This window comes from Xiphophorus hellerii, chromosome 3 (assembly GCF_003331165.1).
Source record: "Xiphophorus hellerii strain 12219 chromosome 3, Xiphophorus_hellerii-4.1, whole genome shotgun sequence".
Classification (NCBI taxonomy): Eukaryota; Metazoa; Chordata; class Actinopteri; order Cyprinodontiformes; family Poeciliidae; genus Xiphophorus; species Xiphophorus hellerii.
This window is the reverse complement of record NC_045674.1, coordinates 33,046,333-33,060,990: the sequence shown is the minus strand read 5'-3', so window position 1 is coordinate 33,060,990 and position 14,658 is coordinate 33,046,333. Positions and strand designations below refer to the sequence as shown.

General features: G+C 38.9%; 3 protein-coding genes across 9 annotated transcripts in view; 1 reads left to right on the top strand and 2 right to left on the bottom strand.

Annotated features, from left to right (window-relative positions):
* Nucleotides 1–14,658, bottom strand: part of grik2 (glutamate receptor, ionotropic, kainate 2) — a 445,844-nt gene that overhangs the window by 260,591 nt on the left and 170,595 nt on the right. The gene's annotated exons all lie outside the window — the stretch shown is intronic.
* Nucleotides 6,221–10,232, top strand: LOC116717046 (uncharacterized). 3 transcript variants are annotated; one of them, XM_032558121.1, is made up of 4 exons: nucleotides 6,221–6,411; nucleotides 7,023–7,080; nucleotides 7,963–8,038; nucleotides 8,200–10,232. In XM_032558121.1, exons 3-4 carry the CDS (start codon nucleotides 7,964–7,966, stop codon nucleotides 10,135–10,137), a joined length of 2,013 nt encoding a protein of 670 aa, XP_032414012.1. In that variant the 5' UTR covers nucleotides 6,221–6,411; nucleotides 7,023–7,080; nucleotide 7,963; the 3' UTR covers nucleotides 10,138–10,232. The 3 variants fall into 3 exon arrangements, with proteins under 3 accessions (XP_032414012.1, XP_032414014.1, XP_032414011.1); XM_032558123.1 differs by lacking the exon at nucleotides 7,963–8,038; XM_032558120.1 differs by lacking the exons at nucleotides 6,221–6,411; nucleotides 7,023–7,080 and having other exon boundaries at nucleotides 7,087–8,038.
* LOC116717047 (uncharacterized) lies at nucleotides 11,032–13,187 on the bottom strand. Its single transcript, XM_032558124.1, has 2 exons — nucleotides 12,172–13,187; nucleotides 11,032–11,896 (listed from the first exon to the last, which is right to left on the bottom strand). The coding sequence occupies exons 1-2, from the start codon at nucleotides 12,991–12,993 to the stop codon at nucleotides 11,816–11,818; spliced, it is 903 nt and encodes a 300-aa protein (XP_032414015.1). The 5' UTR covers nucleotides 12,994–13,187; the 3' UTR covers nucleotides 11,032–11,815.

The following is a 14,658-nucleotide window of genomic DNA, read 5'->3' as shown; positions in this document are numbered from 1 at the left end:
ACTCCGTTTCTCGACTGGCCTGAGAAAACCTTGGGATTCCCCCGGAAGAGCTGGAACAAGTGGCTGGGGAGAGGGAAGTCTGGGCCTCCCTTTTTAAGCTGCTAGCCCCCGACCCGACCCCGGATAAGCAGAAGAAAATGGATGAATCAATATTAATTTAGTGCTATGATCCACAGCAAAGCGGAAAGCCGTTCAAGTACAACTTAAAACCACTTCTTCACTTCACTTTCTGTATAGGCCAAGCTACACACAGACTCGTTGCATTAGCAACTGACAACAACGCCACTTAGTTTCAGGATTCAACACCAAAAAACACTCAAATATTTCCCACATAAAGAACAGAACATTCAGAGTATCTGCCTTGTTCTGGTACTCTGAAAAAGGCAGAGTACCATCCGCACCATCCTCATTGCCAAAATCCTCAGACAGCCTCAGCACCATCGAACTGATGGTCACAGGCCACAACCCGTTGATGTCCTGCAACTCAGACGGACCGGTGGACTTTGGTAGCAATGTCATTCTACACTATTTGAATGCCCGGGAAATGACCCCACAGAGCAACCATGTCGTGTACAGTCGTGACAGTTGCTCACCCTGAGGGTCCCAGTTCAGCAAACCCTTTTTGCTGATCTTGTCTGGGACAGGGGCCATGCCATTTTCCCTTTTGGTTAGATTTTCCATTACCTCAGCAGCCAGAATAGGTTTGTAGAACTCACAGTTATCAGAGGCTACTTCCGTCCAGAACTCCCCAAGCCTGTGGAACTGCCCTCCAACTTCCCATTTCTGCCGAAACTCTTCATAGATCTGGTCCGCCTGTAGAAAGCTTTTTTGGCTCTCGGCACCATTGAGGATTCGTGTCGTGAGCCTGGAATGATCCCGTGAATACCATGGCAATCTTCCCTCGAATTCAAGGGGGCCCTGTCCCCCTGTGGGACTGGGCCAGAACAGAACCACTTTCCCACCCAACTTTGAGATTATTTCAGATGCTGAGAATTCGATCAGAAAAGGGTTCTGATTTACATCCCTAACCAATGCAGCGATTGCTCTCACCTCCTCACCACTCTCCCTGTTGCCTCAACTTTCCAACGCTTCCCTTATCATGCCCGATGACAGGACCTGGGGTGCTGGTGGTGAAGACCACTCAACTTGAGGTTCAGGGTCTGCAACTAAACTACCCTCATCCTCAGGGGGTGATTGTTCACAGCTACGTGTGAGCGATCACCTGCCATATCGATTCTCAGGAGTCTCCTCTTGCTCCTTACCTGTTCGGCCATCTTGTCATTTCCCAACTCACCTGCTACGAGCTGGTATGTGGCAACCGAATCCCTGTGCTCAAGTATGAGCCGAATGAGCATCCGCACCTCATCAACACTCCAGAGCTTAGTCCCCCTTATATCTCCTCCTGTCACCTTTCTCCTTGCCATTCTTGTCTCATTCCACGCCGCCGGGTGGGTGTGCCGCTTATGTTGAGAGACAACAACGGGCGTAGGGAACCGGACATCACAGCGCTCGCAAACGGCCCCACTAGCCAGCCGGCTACCACCACCCTAGCCATGCCCCCCTCCCCCCTGCAGTTGAGCACATGACACGAGATGGAGTGCCTGCTAGTATTGCATCTCCCGCACTAGCAGGAGGTGTGGGAGATGCAATGGGAGGTGCCTTGTACTAGAATGGGAGGTGCCTTGTACATCAATGACTATAGATCCATTGCCCTAATAGGTTACCTAAAGGAGATGCTTCCTGCCCACAACCTCAACAACTCTTTGAAAAACCTTGAATAATATGAGTAACAACATTTGGGATCCATAAAGTATTTTTGAATTGAATTGAACTTGAATAAACAGGTTTTAAAAAATTGGTATGTATAACACATGAACCAATGCAAATAAGCAAGTACTACAGAAATGTCACTGCTGTTGGGATCCCATTTTAGTTTCATTGTTATTTTGTGTTACTTTCTTATGTTGGTTTGATATGTCTTGTTCCTGTTTTTCTTCAGTTCAGTTGTTTCCAGTTATGTTAATTTCATATAGTTATTATATGTCACTCTAGTTTTATTATGTTTCTTTAGTCCAGTTATTCTGAAGTGTTAGAATTATTTCCCCTGTGTGCTCTCCCTCACCCCTGTGCCACTTTCTCTCTCCCTCTTCTCAGCCTGCTCCTGCTCCCTTCATTCACACCTTCAGTCAGCTCATCAGCCCAGGCCTCATCCACTGTCCACACAGGAAGTTTTAGACACTATTCCAAGTTATACAGAATGGGGGTGCATCAAAAGAGATATATATGCACATAAAAAAGAACTGGACCCCCACAAAGTGTTTCAGTTCCTCACATTTAGACCCACAATAGATAGGATTTAAGATATGCAAACATGCATAGAATAGATTAGAATGCAATGTGGCAGCAGGTCTGGGTATTAACAGTGTGGGCACATTAATGTCTTAATTCGTAATTCTTTCCAATAATTGACTTAATTTAGAACTTTAATTTGGGAATATTGTCATCCAAATATATCAAGAAATTTACAATGTAAGTCTGAATGTCTTGACAGAAACCATGAGTAAATTGGTAACACTTTTTTTTCTTTTATAGACAGATGATAGTGTGGATGTGGAACAGTACTTCTACTAACACACAATACATGTTATTAAAAAGTCACAGCATTAATCTTGTGAACAGCAACAGTCTTCAAACCAAAGCAGTGACACAACTTCCCTTCATTTCCCATGGTGTGTTTTCTTCACACCTTGTGTTGACTGGGTGCACATGCTCCTATCATTATAGTGCACTTATCACACACGCTGTAAGACATACAAAAACAAACCAGCTTCTTCCATTTACATGTTCCCCTTCTAAGAGAAAATAAGCCTTTGCTTTGACCACTAACTTCTTGAGCCATCAGGTCAGAAGGTCAAGTGTTTTTGCTGTACATTTTATTATCACATTCAGATTTTTCAAGAAACACTAAAACAAGGAAAGATAAAAAGGGAAAAACCTGAAGCTATTTAATTATGTGAAAAGTCTCCCTCTTTCATATTTTTTCCATTTTCTTTTTCACTGTCCTACCGAAATGTTTCAATAAACCCTTTAATGAGCAAAAACAAAAAAATGGGACTGCAGTCATCAAGAGAAAAAAAGCTACCAAAACAAACATGGCAGTGTGTGAAAAGTAACATCTCTGCCAAAACCTGCAATTTAATTGTGATTAAAAACATTTTCTGAAAGTCCAAACTCAATTTTATTACTATGTTTGTGTGTCAACTGGAGTCAAATGCAGACGAACAGAAACAACAAGTTATGATAAGATTTTAATTTTAATTAGACAAAGACTTACAAAAAACAGGAGAACACTGGGAGCAAGAGCAGGAACAAGAAGAGACCAAAATGCATTAAGTATCAGAATATAACAGGAGAAACCAATGGAGATTGAGAGATGAGGAGTGGGAGAAAGAGATCAGAGTGGGAGAGTGGATGCTGGAACAATTGACCAGGGCTGATTAACTAACAGGGTGCAGATGTGAGGGGAGAGAGCAGAAGACAAACTGAGAGCAGAGAAAAAGAGAGCATGGCAAAAGATAGTGGGGAAAAGTAAACACAAAAAGGAGGAACTGGGAAACTGTAACAACAACTTAGCATGGAAATAATAAGCTAAATTAACTGAGAGCAGACTAAAATAACTAAGAACACTTTTACTAAAGAGAAACCAGGCTGATCTAATTAAAAAAGAAAAACAAAGGCAACAATAAATGAACAAAACTGCAAACCAAAAACAACCTAGTATCCTAACATAACCCTACCCTCGAGGCAGATATCAGATACAGAATAAGCCCCAAAACTAAAAGAACATCAGAGGGTAGGCAGGTGGAGGGGGGCCTCGGAAGGAGGGCCAGAAAATATAATGGAACTAAACTTCTGAATAAGTAAATATGAGCCACAGGTAGGTCTTGAGGCTGGCGACGAAGGAACCAACTGTCTGGAGGCCGGTGACAAAGAAAGTAAGAATCTGGAAGCCAGAAAACTGAGTAGGGGGTGTTGAAGTCCCAGAGTCCTGGGTATAGCAGCTCAAGTGATTGGCATCCATTAAAGCCTCAGGGCCTGAGGAAGACCCTCCAAAAGAGCACTGGCTCTGGGGATCCACATAAAAGTTCTAGGGCGTCACAGAGGGGTCCCTGGAGTCAATTGACACCAATGGTTTACCTCTGAAATCTGGAACCCACAAGAAGTTCTACAGAGTCCTGTGGTTTAAATGCACGTGGAGAGGGTACTGGTTCTGCTGCAGGCAAACAAACTGTTGCTAGTTTTTGCTGCAGATAGAGGAACTGGTGCAGGGACGGCTGTGAATGACTGAGCTCCGGCAGGAAGACAGAATTGTAGCCTCTTTTGCCAGAGGAGCACGAAGCTGCTGATGCTGCAACTGACAGAGAGGCTTCAGATGTGGCAGCAGACAGTGGAGCTGCTGCTTCTCTGGGGCAAGGAAATAAAGGATCTTAAAGTAAAGGCAACATGAAGCAGTGCAGGCACTAGCCCGACCTCCCAGAGAAGCTATGGAGGTTCCTCTGGGGTTGCGGCAGTGGCATCTGCGATGAGAGGACGAAACAACAGGATCAACGGAGACCGGTAGTTAAGGTGAAGAGGTAACAGAAACAGCTGTAGAGCAGATGGTGGGGAGCTGTAGCTGAAGTGGAGATAGGAGGTCGCATTAAGTATATTTCAGCTAATGCAGCCTAACTGCTCTACTAAGGTAGGAAGCATAAGTGAGTCAGTCAAGGGTTTCCAGGCAAATATAATACCTTTAAACACATCTCACCTGAGCAGGGCTTGGCAACAGTCTCAATCTTTCTTAAATACTCAATCAGAACAGAACTGGAAAATCAAATCTAACTGACATAAACTAAAGAGAGGTGTAACCTGTTGGGCTCCCAGCTATGAGTTTGTCAACTCTTTTACCACACAGAGAATTGTCTGATGGGGACATCTAGACATTTAGGACAGGGAGGGTGCAACCCCCTGGGTTCCCAGGAATATATATGTTATTGTTGTTTTGAAAAATAACAAATTTAATGTATGCAACTTAATATCTCAAAATAAGATATACAAATTTCTAAGGTAGTAGTTGGAAATGGGCAAGAGTTCATAAAAAAGAAAATAAACAGTTGAAGAAAAAGGTCTATTAAAATATTGTGTTCTGTCGCTTTAAGAACGAACAATATTGTATAGTTTGTATGTAAAGTACAGCTCAACACGAGGTGTGAAAGACTAGAGTGCTGTGTATATGTTTTTTTGGTTGTTCTGCCTAAGGTCAGTTGCTATTTCCTGAATTCTGATTGACTGGCGGGCGGGACTAACCGGAGTACCGAGAGAGAAGCGGAGAGAGAAGAGGAGAGACGACGAGGAGACTCGGTGGAGTTTGCTGGAACTTTGGTGAGCCGTTTTGGTGGAAAACCGACTAAAAGTGCAACAACTTAGCTGTGCACTAGCGCCAAGGGACAGCTGACGGACCGAGGGAGAAGCGGACGGTGAGCTGGAGGCTGGAGGTTTGCATAGGAGCCTGTGGAGAGGGAGAGACTAGGTACGCCTGCGCAGGGCCCGCTGTTTGGATTTCCTTCGCCATTACCGAGAAAGGCGTGGGTTAACTGACTGTTATCTGGAGAGATGAGTCGTCAGTACCTTATATAAACCCGTCACTGTGGATTGAAAACCAGTGGTGAGTGTCGTCAGTGTCAGGTCTGCAACGGGGGGTTCAATGACTATATTGCCGGTCTTGTGCGCAATTCTGTTCCCCTGTGAAAATCTGTTCCCCCTGTGTCGGGAGCGCGCATTACAGCCAGAGAGGCGGATCTGACCATCTTCACGGCGCTTCTGATCGATTTCTCGGTAAAAACAACTCAGTTAATTATGGAAGCCCATTTCCGCCATGAAAAAAAAAAAAAAGACCAACAGGAAGTCATAATTTCGACTTTCAAAGTCATAATTATGAGATTCAAAGTCATAATTTCGACTTTCAAAGTCATAATTATGAGATTTAAAGTCATAATTTCGACTTTCAAAGTCATAATTATGAGATTCAAAGTCATAATTATGAGATTCAAAGTCATAATTACGACTTTCAAAGTCATAATTATGAGATTTAAAGTCATAATTTCGACTTTCAAAGTCATAATTTCGACTTTCAAAGTCATAATTATGAGATTTAAAGTCATAATTTCGACTTTCAAAGTCATAATTTCGACTTTCAAAGTCATAATTATGAGATTTAAAGTCATAATTTCGACTTTCAAAGTCATAATTATGAGATACCGGAGCAGTTGGAGACAAGCCTCCTTAGAATAACAGCTCCGCTCCAGCTCCCAGTTAAATATGATCCTAAATCCAAGGTCCAACCTTTGCTACTGCGTTAAGAGTCAGTAAAAGGTAGGTTCGCCTTTTTTGATTTTTGATTTTGTTTAGATTCCTTCGTTTTGAATGCTTTTTGATCGTGTGGTGTTATGTACATCGTTCGTTGTTTTAGCAACATGAGCTAGCTGCAGGTTAACCGTCAAAGCGTGCTAACCTTGTTATAGCATATTTAACCGGGTTTTTTTTAAGTAGTCCGTTAATTAGATTGTTTTTATTTCAGAGTGCGATAAGAAGTTTATACTCCAAAAATTCAATAAGTTAATATGTATAATTATTTTGTGGCATTAATACAAGCAATAGCTAGTAGGTTAAAACAAGCTCCACAGCTTGTTGTATGCACGTTTTGTTATGCATAATGTGATTCACTATCTTTCCCGTTAAATTGTTTTTGTTGATACATAGACAAGAGTAAAATATGGAAGTACAATATGCATCACTTTTCAAACTGTTTTCTTAGCAGTTTCATGTACACTTATGCTAATGCTGGAGATCTACAGCTTTACATTGACAATATTTACAAAAGCAATTCAAAATAAGAAAAATTGAAAAACAAGGAACTTAAAAAATCCCCCAAACAGGCAGGCCCTGTTGAAAATGTTAACTCCTCAACTTTACTCAACTTTCAGGATACCTACAAAAGAGACAGAGGAGGTTCCTTTGACCTGAACCTAAACCTAAACAGAGGTAAGTTGCAACTCTTGTGAAAATCCAATTTATCATATTACCTGTTTAAATGAAAGTAATTAAGATCAAAACTAAAATCATTCTGATGATGTCCATGCACTTGACTCTTTTATAAAGATGGGAATTTCATTTTGAGAATTGTTCAACCATTGAAATATTTTAGGGGAAAAATGTAAACAGAACTTTCAGACCTAAGCTCTACACTTTACCATTTAGTTGTGGAGACACTGGTAGATTTTTCTTTATTACTTTTATGTAGTTTCTTTGTGTATTGGTTTATTTTTGCAGATCTGTACAGCTGTTTTGTTGTCTATTGTCTTTATTTTAGCAGGAGCTTGAGTCTGAAATACAGTTTCTGTCTGTCTTGTAGGGTTGGACAATAAATCAGTTATATGTATCACGATACACACGTGATCAATATCAATAGATAGTAAGTCTGACAGAATATTCAATAGAATATTCTCTGAACTCTGATCCAGAACCACATACCATTCTGGAGGATGTAGGCACAGTCAAGGCTTCTCAACCTCTCAAGGCTAGCTCATCTAGGTTGATGGCTTCATTTAACTCACTGGTGAACTAGCAACAAGCTGTTGAGTAACTTGCGGAGCAGCAGTTTAATGTTTCACCACTGTGCCTCATAAATGTTTTTAAAAAACATTATGGTGTGAAAGCTGTGGATAAAATGGGAAAGGTCACATCACCAGTTTGGCAGTATTTCAGATATAAAAAAAAATTGATATAAAATAATAAAAAATGCTTGTATCGTGAAATGTTTTTCAGTAATATCATTCAACCCTATTCTCATGTTCATAATAAATTTTTTGGAATGTTATGTTTTATTAGACATTATTCATTAGTTATTGTGTGTAATTGTCACAGGATGGATGAGATATATGACTTCTTAAAATCACGGGATGTTTCAGAGGAAGTCATACAACGACTGCAAAAGGATAAGGTAGCTAGATTGCTAAGGAAATCAGTACATTTAGAAGTTATCATACAACACTATTATAGAGACATGGTGAAGACAGATCAGTTTTATCATGTGGCTGTTTTTACTGGGTTTCCCCCCCCATTTTTATAGGTTAAATAACTGTTTTAACTTTTGTTTTCCAGATTGACTCCAGTGTCCTTCTGCTCATGACAGATGAGCAGCTTAAGGAGTATCTCCCATCTTATGGTGACCGACTGGCACTTCTCGGATATTGCAGACGAAGGGAAAATGATCCTGCTGGCCGGAAATCAAAACTTTTTGACCGATTGAGAGCCAAGATTTCCAGGAACAAAGGCAACGATCAAAAGCAGATCTCAGAAAATGTTAGCATCAGAAATGCTCAAAAAACTGTTCGAAAAGTTGAGATAGGATGGATGAATTCTCGAGATGGGGAGCTTTTACAAGTTCGGACAAAGAAAGGTGGTGGAACAAGAAAAATTGATGTGTCAAAGGACTGTAGAAAAAATGACTTAATTGAAAAGGCAGTGGGTTTGTTTTTTCCGTCTCAAAGAAATTCACATGGAAGAATTACAGATTTTGAGGTTGACATGACAGATTTCCAGGAACATTCACTTGATGAACATATTACAGTTGGAGAACTTTATGAGCAGACAAAACTACCTGTTTTGCGTTTTTACCTAACAACCAAAAAGAAGGACACTGGCAGCGACTCAGAACCAGACAACCCCAGTGGAAATGACCAAGACACTTTAAGGTTTTCTACTCACTCTCAAGTTTGCACACCACTGACTCAATCCAAAGCACCAGACAGCATTGATGCCATATATGTTGGAACCAGCATTGTCCTGACAAACAGCAGCAGTGATAATGTTCACCTAGTTTACTCTACTGATGACATGGGTGATTTGTCCAATGTCCAAGAGCTAGATGCAGGAATCAATGGGGACATTTTAGAAGACAGTGGCACTGTTACCTTTTTCACAGGACACATTTCTGACACAGATAGTGTCAGTCTTGATGACACCCTTCCTCTGTCTCCACAGCCATCTAGTCCAGTGCTTTCTTCTTCACAATTTGATTCTTTGAACGAGCCAATTGTTCAGAGAGAAGGGATTAAGAAAATCCTTGTTCTTCACCGTGGCCAGATCCTGAAAGAACTAATTTCACATTTTTGTGATCCAGGTGTCACTCAGGAGGACATATGTATTCAAGTGGTGCTCCCTGATGGAAGGCGAGAAAAGGCTGTTGATGATGGAGGAGTTTTGAGGGATGTCCTCTCAGAATTTTGGCAGGACTTTTATGAACAGTGTACAATGGGCAATAACTTTAAGGTGCCCTACTTGCGTCATGATTTTGGACAGCAACAATGGGAAAGCATTGGCCGAATTATTGCCTTTGGCTGGCAAAAACAGAAGTACCTGCCTATAAAACTTGCTCCAGTAATACTGGAACAAGCAGTTATTGGTTCTATAAAGAGTCCTCTTGTTGATAGCTTCTTAAGGTATGTTACAGAGTACGATCGGATGGTGTTTGAATCTTGCCTTTCAGATTTTCAGAGTGTTGACAAAGAAGAGCTTCTGGAAATCATGGATATCCATAACTGTCGAAGAGTACCAACAGCTGATAACATAGAGCTACTACTTGAGGAGCTTGCCCACCAAAAGCTCATTCAGGAACCTGCCTTTGTTATTGAGCAGTGGAGCACTGTCCTTTCCCCGCTGAGGTCTGAGATGGAAAGTATTACAGCTGCATATGAAAATCTCCAGCCAACATTAAGAAAGGTTATAAATTCAATTGTATACCCTGTAGTCATGAATGCACAGCAGAAAAACATCAGCAAATATTTAAATTCTTATCTCAGAGAATCAGACTCACAACACCTGTCACTTTTTCTGCGGTTCTGCACAGGATCTGATTTGTTTCTTCAAAAAACTATCAGTGTTAGCTTCACTCAACTTCAAGGTATTCAGAGACGGCCAGTTGCCCACACATGCGGTTGCTACCTAGAGTTGCCAGTTAATTATGATAACTATCCAGAGTTTCGACACGAAATAAACAAGGTCCTAGAAAGTAGTGTATGGGTGATGGATATAGTCTAACAGACTTCAGCTGAAGAACATGTGAGTTTAAGGAATCTTTGGTAACACCTTATTTGAAGGGGTGTGCATAAGACTGACATGACACTATCATAAACATGACAACATCTGTCATGAACATGAAGTGGAATGTTTATGACAGTGTCATGTCAGTCTTATGCACACCCCTTCAAATAAAGTGTTACCAAATCTTTTTGTATTAAACTTTCAGAGTTTAGCATTATCTTAACAAGTTTTTTACCTCATCTTAACTCCACAGAGTTTCTACTTTTTGCAATTTATTTTTCTCTGGAGTATTTATAAGACCTGCAATGTCATAGTAGGTACTCTACTACTAGTGTTTTGGGGGTTTTTTTCTGTTAAAGTACTCCAAAGTTAAAGTTTAAAGCATAAATTTGAGTTGGCAGTAAAATGTATTTTCTCAATATTTTCTGTTTATTAAATTGAAATATTTTATATTGTTACTAGAATTTTTTTTACTTTTAATTTTACTTGAGGCTGCAAAAGCTGGTTTGTTAAACAATTAAAAATACAATATGGCCGCCGCGCTTGTAAACAAGCAGCTCTTAGTTGCATAAATAATTTATGAATAATTTCTGATGTTTTGTTTCTTATATTAGTCACATAATTTAAATGTTCAGTGGATGAACACGTTGCTACTCTGTTTGAATGCAGTTCTGGAAGAAATGGAGTAAAGTGTTTCATTTACCCTTATTCCTCAAAAATTTTCTTTTGTTTACTCAGCATTTTATTTATATTTTTGTTTTAAGTAAACATAACCTTAAAATATTTTCAATAACAGATTGGTGCCATTGCAGTAGCTCAATATCAGATTTAACCAGAAAACAACTGAAAAAGAACACTTTCTTTTTTTTTTTTTTACACCTTGAAGCATTGTCATTATCTTAAAGGATTATTTTAAAACACTCAAAGGCTTCTCTAATAGCTAAATAGAGACTTTAATTTTGAAGTTCAATAAACCGCTTTTTCCAGTTTATATGTGTGATTTATTTGGGGCGGGGGAAGCTTTAAATCAGCATTGGGTTGCACACCTGAAAAATAATGAGGTTTCTACAGCAGTTCTCAATTCCTTTATTTCCTGTTTAATAATCAGCATAATGTTCAAACTGTAATGCAATGATATTGATAATAAAGGGAAAATATCAAAACCAAAAATCATCTGTCCAATGCATCAATATATTTTTCTAATGTCAGACTTATTTTATCAGCTCAGCATGATTTATCTTATTTTAGTGTCTCTTCTTGCTTAGTTACAGAGCTTGTGAATGGCTTTGACCCATCTTTATACTGGTGCAAGAATGTGTTGAAGCAAATGCTGCCACTCTCACAATGTCATCAAATATCTACTGAAGTCCAAATTAGGGACGAGGTAGCAAACTGTCAACGCAACAAAATGTTTTTACATTTATCAATGCAGCTCCAAATCTCTGGTAATCAGCTGTCTGAGTCTTATGTATAGATCAGTTGTTGCAAACACATCATCTGTGACATTCAGGTTATGCTCTGAAATCAGGTCCACACAGATACTGAAGACATCTTCATCGCATGGAAAGTCTTTGAAAACACAGTTTTCCAAGCAGGCTTCAACCCTGTTCAGATCAATGCTGTGTAGATAGTCTCTGGTTCCATACACCTGAGGTACTGTGTACATCATGAATGGTCACCCATGAGGACTTCGTGAATTGTGTGTTGGACGTATCCTGTGGTGGTTCCAAGCTGAAACAACTTCATTTAGTTCTTTCTAGAAGAAAACAAAAACCAGACTAAACTCATAGCTTTGAAATAAACATTCAAAAGTAAAACGGAAGTGTAAATCTAGCATGACTGTTATTTATCCAAAAACAGGGAAGTTTAAATCAAGCAACTACCCAAACATGCAATCTGTGCAATATTTAAGATATGCTATTAATTTAGTATCATACTCAGAAAATAAATCTTTGCACATTATAACCACTTTATAGCAATCATAAATATTTTCAATAGGTGAGAAGACAGAGCAGCTCAAATCAAGCTCACCTGTATTATGTGGAGAAAACAGAACTGGATCAAGGCTTTGTCCAAGAAGTTATCCGAGAAGTGTCCATCTGCTTTCAGTTTGTCAAAGAGGTCCATCCAGAACTGGATACATTCACTTCGCAGGGTCAACCACCATCTTTCAATCCGCTGATTTCCAGTGCTTGGACCAAATATTACATTATCACTTTGAGGTTGATCTTCTGTAAGATGCAAATATCTTTGCATGTCAGCTGCATTAACATTTTCTGTCCCTAAATCCACTCTAAGTCTTTCAGGACAACCCTCAGCTTTAATCACTGCATCCATGAAGTATCCAGCAATGACTCTTGGATCGTTATTTGTTTTGTATGCCTCAAGCCATATTAGCCTTCTGGAAAAACCGTCAATGCAACCATTGATCCCAATTCCAAATGGTTTGAGCTTATCGTAGCCGTCCATATGCCAAACATAGTTTGGACCACGACTATAGTAAATCCGTCTCCTCAGTCGATTTCTTGACCTTAGGTCTACTCCTTCACCATCTAGTAAGCGTAAAAGGACTCGAACTGTTTCCCTGTCTGCAACAATACCATTCATCCAGCATTTTTGGTGCATCCATCGATATCCGTGACATTGTCCAGAGGTTTCAAGTTGCTGACGAATGAAAGCTGCCACTACACTCACATCACTTTTGTTCTTTCGGCGCCAAAGTTTCTTCTTATTAAGAATCCTTTCTAGTGTCCTCTTGCTAAGAATAACCCCATGAACCTCAGCCAGCAAAGCAAGAATTTCATCATTGGTTAAACCACATCTGAAATACTCCTCAATTTGTTTATAATCCATTAATAGGAGAAAAATCTGTGTTTTCCTGGTTAGACAGATCAAATGGAATACTGTGTAAATGTCACACAAGACAGCATGTCTGCTTTTTTGGAAAAGTCGAAATTATGACTTTGAATCTCATAATTATGACTTTGAAAGTCGAAATTATGACTTTAAATCTCATAATTATGACTTTGAAAGTCGAAATTATGACTTTGAAAGTCGAAATTATGACTTTGAATCTCATAATTATGACTTTGAAAGTCGAAATTATGACTTTGAAAGTCGAAATTATGACTTTGAATCTCATAATTATGACTTTGAAAGTCGAAATTATGACTTTGAATCTCATAATTATGACTTTGAAAGTCGAAATTATGACTTTAAATCTCATAATTATGACTTTGAAAGTCGAAATTATGACTTTGAAAGTCGAAATTATGACTTTAAATCTCATAATTATGACTTTGAAAGTCGAAATTATGACTTTGAAAGTCGAAATTATGACTTTAAATCTCATAATTATGACTTTGAAAGTCGAAATTATGACTTTAAATCTCATAATTATGACTTTGAAAGTCGAAATTATGACTTTGAATCTCATAATTATGACTTTGAAAGTCGAAATTATGACTTCCTGTTGGTCTTTTTTTTTTTTTTTTCATGGCGGAAATGGGTTTCCATAGTTAATCATGTCAAGCTTGTAACATTTAGTTTAATCGGCAGCTATTGTTTACAAAATTGTAAAAATAATTAAATAAACGAGGTCTTTTTACGCTGTTTTGTGTTATTTTAAACGCCAAGAGAATCGGTCTTTTTTCCAACTTTTGTCACTTACGCCTGACAGAAATAAAAGTCAGTCACCAAAACACAGTTTTTCAACACGTAGTGTGTATTTATAATTTTTCATTGCTGATATAAGAGGATGACTGAAAGCATGGCACAAAAATTAAGACTTCCTGAAAAGACGAGAGCGTGGACTTTCTGGTAAATCCCGTTCTAATGTAAAATATGACAGATTACTGTAGTAAGGAAATTTCTAGTATACTACAGGCTATCACACATAACAATTTTTGAGAATTTGGCAACAGTTGCCCTTTATTCCCAAACGTTATGGGGGGAGAAGAGTAGAGAATGGATATTTCAGCTGCCTGAAATAATCTGTTCCCCCTCCATAACATGGGAACAAATTAATTCAGCAACAAGTGTTTAACTGTGTTTATTCCTTTCATCATCAACAATAAATCAAGTAAGTTTGAAAACATTTGCTCTGTATATGCCAGAGTTATGGGGGGAGGAGGAGAGAAAATGGATATTTCATCTGCCTGAAATAAACCATTCCCCCTCCATAACCTGGGAACAAATTAATTTACCAACAAGTCTTTAACTCTGTTTATTCCTCTTATCATCAACAATAAATCCTGTGAATTTGGTAACATTTGATCATTATTTGACAAAGTTATAAGGGGGGAACCATATATTTTAGCCACCTAAAATAATCCGTTCCCCCTCCAAAACATGGGGAAAAAATAAGCAAATCCTGTGAATTTTGAAACTGTTGGTCGTTATTTGTCTATATATCGTTTGAAGCAATTAATTATTTGATATTTTGAAATCTAAGATGGTTATAATAAATATTACTGTTGATTTGATTATCTTTATGTAATGTATGTTCTGTTTAAATGT